This window comes from Dendronephthya gigantea, unplaced genomic scaffold (genome assembly GCF_004324835.1).
Source record: "Dendronephthya gigantea isolate DGI-Jeju-01 unplaced genomic scaffold, DenGig_1.0 000261F, whole genome shotgun sequence".
Classification (NCBI taxonomy): Eukaryota; Metazoa; Cnidaria; class Anthozoa; order Malacalcyonacea; family Nephtheidae; genus Dendronephthya; species Dendronephthya gigantea.
The window spans coordinates 65,162-71,664 of record NW_021163271.1 but is presented as its reverse complement, the minus strand read 5'-3'; the positions used below and the strand labels follow the sequence as shown (position 1 = coordinate 71,664).

At 38.3% G+C, this 6,503-nt stretch overlaps 1 protein-coding gene across 1 annotated transcript; it reads right to left on the bottom strand.

The window, feature by feature from the left end:
- Positions 1 to 1,127: 1,127 nt before the first annotated feature.
- LOC114541028 lies at positions 1,128 to 5,582 on the bottom strand. Its single transcript, XM_028561020.1, has 3 exons — positions 5,323 to 5,582; positions 2,837 to 3,632; positions 1,128 to 1,391 (listed from the first exon to the last, which is right to left on the bottom strand). The coding sequence occupies exons 1-3, from the start codon at positions 5,580 to 5,582 to the stop codon at positions 1,128 to 1,130; spliced, it is 1,320 nt and encodes a 439-aa protein (XP_028416821.1).
- Between the last annotated feature and the right edge of the window lie 921 nt (positions 5,583 to 6,503).

The window sequence follows — 6,503 nt, the reverse complement described above, 5'->3', positions numbered from 1 at the left end:
TGGTATAACCCATTAAGCTGCAGAGCTTCCGCATTGACAAGTAAAATCATTTGGGTTAGACAAGTAAAAAAATAAGTAGAGTGCACTGGGGCACATTGGGTTGATGCAATTTTTTGTTTCAAATGGGCATAGAATATTATGATAGAATGCATGGTAAAATTCAGGATAAAATCACATATTGTGATTTGTGTATAAGAATTATTTCTGATAAGTACTGTCTGACTGTACCACAACATTTAATAGTAGTGTTATTCTCTATCTTGCCTTTCTATGTAAGATCGTATGTCCTTTGTGATCATTGATCCAGTTGTAAAACTTTTGTAGGTCAAAATCATGCAATAAAGTTGGCTTAAAATTAGAATAAAAGCTATAACTTCTGCCAGGTGTTTTGGTCAAAACATCTTGTGCCACAAGTTGCTTGACGATACCTGAGTGCTTGTACAATGACATTGAGCTGTCAAAGTTTTCAGTTAGCTGTTTTGTTACGCCCATGGCATGGCAGATTCTGTTAATAGACTTTGTGCTAGCGTTAGGTCCAAGTTTCTTGACAAACATCTTTATTATTCTGTTCAAAAACTCAACGGTAAGATCAAGTGGGATGTTACCACCTAGCCTTTGTTTCCTTTTTGAAAATCTGTTCCAAACTAAATCATGTGCATCTTTGGAACTTAGAAGTGCATATATTTGGAATATCATGTAAAGCGCTTCCAGGGTGTACTTGTTGCTGCTTTGGCCATCATGAAGAAAATATAACAAAAGAAATTTCCAATTTCTGACGACTCAAGCCCCGTCTCCCTCAGAGATTGCATCGAAAAAATTAAGAATTGCCATGACGTACTCAAGCAGGGCTTTCTGATAATTGTACATATCATCTGGTGTGACTTCTTCGTATATTTCAGTCAGGAGCGGCTGCTCTTCTATGTTAACTGAGGGATTGTGAGACTTTTCATGAGTCTATCACCATTTCCCATCAGATGAAAATGTTTTGTGGCTGGTATAAATGTTTGGTGTTTTCTCCTTCAACTTTTGAAGCTGCTTGTCTTCAAGCTGACTGGCTGCAAGAGTGATCTTTTAGTGCTTCCCTTTATTAAAAACATACTTGTCAACAACTGTTGCTGATAACTCATTCAGGAATTCTTTCTTCCATTTGTCCACCTATCTATTTGGTCTGCTACAAACAATGACTGCTCTTCCAGTTCTTCAATGTGAAGCTCCTTCATTCCAGCGGCAACAATATGTGCCTCTATTTCTAAGACAAAGAAACGTCTGCAAGGATTGACTGCTGAATTGACATCGCTCCTTACACTGCGACAATTTATTAAATTTCTGTTGCTGTACAATGTGCACTTATCGCCAGCAGCAGCTGGGCTGTAGAAATGGGAAAATGCAACCTACAGGAAAGGAAATACACTGAAGTTTTAATTTTTGGTACCAATTTTTAATTACAGTTTAACGTTTTCAAATTGTTAAACTACAAGAACCCCCCCTCCCCCTCTAACAAACCATTAACCTAGCAGCCTTTCTTAATTAATGTAGGAATGCTTGAACTCAATGTGATACAGTTGGTGCTAGCTGGCACCAGTTGTAAGGTGGATAATTTTGTGCAGTTTGTAGTCGTTTCGTACTCTTGTCCGAAAAATATATCCGTGATCCGTCCGTTTATTTTTTACTTATACAACTGAACACAAAGATCTTTGTACACCGGTTACATTAAAGGTTTATTAAGGTAAGCACATGCTTTCACAAGTTGTTGTGCAGATATAAAATCATTGTTAAATTCGTCCCATAATTTAACTAGGGATCCAAGGATAGTGCAAAGTTTTCATGCCCTGTAATACCTAAGCAACCAGACGTTTGTCCCAACATAAAAATTTTTACTTATGCCAGTAAAAATATAATGAACTAGGTTAAACATTAATTAAAAGGAAATTACTCAAAGTACTCAAGTTACGTTAGCCGCGGATACTGTCACTAATAAATTATAATTTTAGTTGCCCATGTAAATCTAACCGGGCGTGATTTTCTCAGTTTAGTCTCTTTTCTTCGTCAAACAACTGTGACTACATTCACTACATTTATATGATTGCTACAATTTATCCGTCACTTCATAAGAATAGCCAAAATAGTTGCGTTGTAAATAATGTAAATAAACCGCGGTGCATATTATGTCTATGATGTGGATACTTTGATACATAAACAACACGGCGTCGTTTCTTCCTAACCTCTTAGCTCTATTTATGGAATAAACCTTTTAAATTATATTTGTGTTGAATTGAATGCTCGTAATTCATAACATAAGTTGATAAATTGCGTAGATTCTCACAGAATTGCTCGATTTTTACGCCCGGAATGTTTTGAAGCAATGCTCGTCGCTCCTTGTTTCTTTACATCGTGAATAATGTTCAAGACTTCAAGTCTCGAGGGCACATGCGCAGTTGCGACATGCAAGAAAAGAATCGGGTGTTCCGGGGGGTAATTCTGTGCAAATCCCTTTAAAACAAAACTCAAACCGCGGAAAAGCAATGCTTCAAAATTTACAGTAACCGCCAAAATTCCTCAATATTTTGGTGAACTTTGCAAAAGGGGTATAGTGCATTAATAAATAAAGCAATTTACGCTGATTTAAAAACTTTAAATTACTGATCATACTCAAAAAGGTACTATACGCATAAATCAACCTACCCCCCGTAAAGTTTACACTATGACTGACTGACTGTCTGACTGACTGACTGACTGTCTGACTTACTGACTGACTGACTGTCTGACTTACTGACTCGTTTGAATTTTCGCCACTCATCACAATACTGCAAAGTTTCTCAAACTTTGCACTAAAAACCTGCCCTTGAAGCTGTCTGTATTTCTTCCGCTGGATCCGCCTCACTTTTCCTTCAGAAACTAACTGAATGTTAAGTTCTTCAAGTGAGGCTTCCTTATGAAGTAGGTCAATTAGCATGTAGAACTGTATTCCACAACGACCAACACACTTCTGGTTCAAGCGATGGTGCCAACTTTCAACGTTGTTATTTGTTCTGGTAGTTTGCATGAAGATACTCCAGTTTTTTGGCAGCCAGACGCTGCTATAAATCCAAGTGTCAGCGGTATAATGCATGAAACTCTGCAGGGGGACAGTAGTGGCTTCAACTTTAAGGCGTTTGAACATTTGGGGAATTGTTTCCTGAGGTAAGTATGGTAATGCCATAAGCCAACGAATATAACTGCTTATTGCTTGGTCGTTACTATATGCTGATTGCAATCCTAGCCCCTGTACTTTCCTCCAAAGCGCCTGTGTCCAATGAAAGACACAACCACTCAATTGGACACCTGGTAGGATAGCCCTCCATGCTTTCCAAATAGCCGTTTCAAAATAAAGTGTGATGTGCAGCACTATAGGCCAGTTGGGCATTGTATGCAGCAGCTCTTGTAGAATCTTTTGGTAGCCAGATGAACTTTGGCCAGACATGAAAACAAAACAGAGCGGCAGTTGTTTGACGTTTTCACCATCACGCACAAATGCATTGATGGTAAACAACTGTTTGAAGGGATGCCGACACAGCTTGAAAGTTCCATCAATATACCATTTCTTGGCCTTCGATAAGAGGGAAATCTGTGTGGTGGTCGACGACGGTCCTTGTCTGAATTGATGAGATGTTATGCAACAAAATACATTCAACTTTAGCAGCACTTTCTAGCCTCCCAACATGTGTCGCACTTGTCAGCCTTTGGAGCGTGTTTTGGAAATCAAAGACATCGCCAACACGCATACAAGACGAACACAGGTAATCTTTGGTTACGTCTTGTAAAATTTTTAAATCTCTCATAAACAGGTTCTCACAATGAGAATGGTACCACATTCGGCATCCTTCGCAAAAGATCGAATTGTCATTGCAGACTGCAAGTACCGCATGGCCATTTGCTGCTTAAGTGTGCGTGTAGACTTTCGGACCATTTTCAAAACGATAAATTTGAACTGCCGAATGAAGAACTTAAATGTTGCAATACAGAGTTTCAAGTCAACAAAGAAAGTGGTTATTTACTGTCAACGCTTTTAATATATTTACTGTCAACGCTTTTAATGTATGTGTATGTGTATGTGTATGTGCGTATGTCTATGCATATGCATATGCATATGTCAATTCTTTCCATCCTATTCACCTTTTACTTTTGGTAACCGAGGATGTGCTATTTTTCGTGGTGTGAATACAGCACGAGGTTGGGCATCTGGTTTTAACTTGATTGTGTATTCATTCTTGATTCTATTAAGCCCTTTGAAAAGCCTTGGAGACTCACTTTTACACGTTCTATCCAATTTTTCTTCTTCATTGCTTTTGACTGTCTCAACAACCTAAGTTTTCTTGAGTAAAGTCAGTGCACATATTGCTGGTCCTATCAAAAGAGCCTTGTGTAAGCCCTTAATACATACACAGTAGTGTGCAAAAATCTTAGGCCACCCTTTTAATAAACTGAAATAAATAAGTTTACAACATGTACCAATTAAAGTTACCAGTGAAATGGTTTATTAGTTAGACAAAACACACAAACAACAATTTTCCATGCATGACAAATAAATTATATGAACTATCTCAATATTTCTGCATTTGGTACTGTACATTTGGCAAACTGTCCTGCAAGTTTTGCAAAAAATCTTGTGGTAAATTATTCCATGCTTCTTTCAGAACTTGCCATAGTTGGTTTGTTGATGTGGGCTGTTTCTTGTTTTTCTCCCTATCCAAGTAATCCCAGACAACCTCAATTATGTTGAGATCGGGACTTTGTGGTGGCCAATCTAGTAGTGTAAGGGTACTGGTCGCAGATTTCCGCTGTAAATAAGACTTTATCGTGTTTGCTGAGTGTTTCGGGTCATTGTCGTGTTGGAAAATAAAATTATTTCCAACCTTTTCCCTGATGGTATGGCATGATGAATCAGAATTTGTTTATATTTTGGTGCTTTCATAATTCCATCAATTTTTACCAGATCTCCCACACCATTGGCTGAAATGCAACCCCATACCATCACCGAACCACCACCATGCTTCACAGTAGGCTGTAAGCATGCATCAATATATTTCTCTCCAACTCTTCTCCGAACATAATGGCGTCTGTTTGAACCAAAAACCTGGAATTGAGATTCATCACTCCATAGTACTTTCTTCCATTGTACACTGCCCCATGTCTTGTGACTTTTTGCAAATTTTAACCTTTTCTGCTTGTTACCCCTTACGCAATAATGGTTTCTTAGCTGCGACGCGTCCGAGGAGACTGCTTTTTCAGAGACTCCTTCTTATAGTTGAAGAGTGTACTGTTGTTCCACAAGACTTTGCCAACTCGTGTGCCAAAACTTTACTTGACTTTCTCCTGTCTCTCAACGACGTTACTTTCAGGTACTTTTTATCCAATGCATTCAGTTTCTTTGGTCTTCCACTTCGTTTTCTGTCTTTTACTTCTCCGAACTCTTCAAACTTCTTGAGGAGTGCTTGGACACCAAACCTTGAAAATCCAGTTAGACGAGCTATGGCACGTTGTGACTTCCCTTGCTGATGTGAAATGACAATTTCATGTCTGTCAAATTGTGTTAGCTTGGCCATGATACCCAGCTTGATGACATATAATTGTACCTGTGTACTCGCTTATAAAGCAAGAAATCGGTTCAGGCAATTGTGGGATTGTGTTTGGCACATGCTCATTTCGGAAAACATTTAACAAGAGTTTGTCCAGGGGGCCTAAGACTTTTGCACACTACTGTTCATCTTGTACTGTTATGTTTTTTGTCAGCTTAAATGGTCGCAGTAAATTTTCCACATATTTGATTTCTTTCCATCACACGAATCTAGTTTTTTTCAGGAAGCTTACTCTTTATGCTTTCACAGGTGTAATACGGAATGCAAGTTTCATCAGCTCCAGTGTCCATTTTGAATACAATCTTTTGTCCATCCATTTTGAGATTAGCTTTCCACCGAGTATTGCCTTGTGATTTTACTTCCCCAAAAATTTAAAATTTGCATCAGTATCTGTCTTGTTCGAAAATGTCTCCAACAATTTTAGTTTGACAAACTTTAGCCCAATGTCCAATTTTTGAACACTTTTGCACACGGAATTCCTCGGAGGACATTTTTCTTTACTATGGGATGATGGGCTTTTTCCACATCGAAAGCAATTTTTGTTATTATAAGTCTCTTTCTGGCTTGCTTTACCCATTGTTATACTGTGCTGTCCTCGCTGTGATTTATTTTTCTTTCCAGAACGAATAGAATCTATTACCTGGCATCCGTGGTGCTTTTTAATTCATTTTGCTGCTTCTTTAATGTGTCAGTTTCTCAAACTGTATCTTGTGCTTTCTTTAATGTAATATCAGGATCAAGTTGAAGTCTTTGAGAGACATTTGCATCTGTCAAGCCTACAACAATGCGGTCACAGACCATTTGGTAAGGCAATCTCCATACTGACAATGTTGCAGTCAATTTAAACAAGGCCAATTTGGCCACGTATCTCCTTTTGAAAAGTCAAAA

Coding starts and splice junctions, on each gene's coding strand:
- LOC114541028 (XM_028561020.1), bottom strand. CDS start 5,582: ATGGCCAAGCTAACACAATTTGACAGACATGAAATTGTCATTTCACAT. Junction 3,633..5,322: donor AGTAAAGTTTTGGCACACGA/GTTGGCAAAGTC, acceptor TCATCAATTCAG/ACAAGGACCGTCGTCGACCA. Junction 1,392..2,836: donor ACAGACAGCTTCAAGGGCAG/GTTTTTAGTGCA, acceptor CCTTTCCTGTAG/GTTGCATTTTCCCATTTCTA.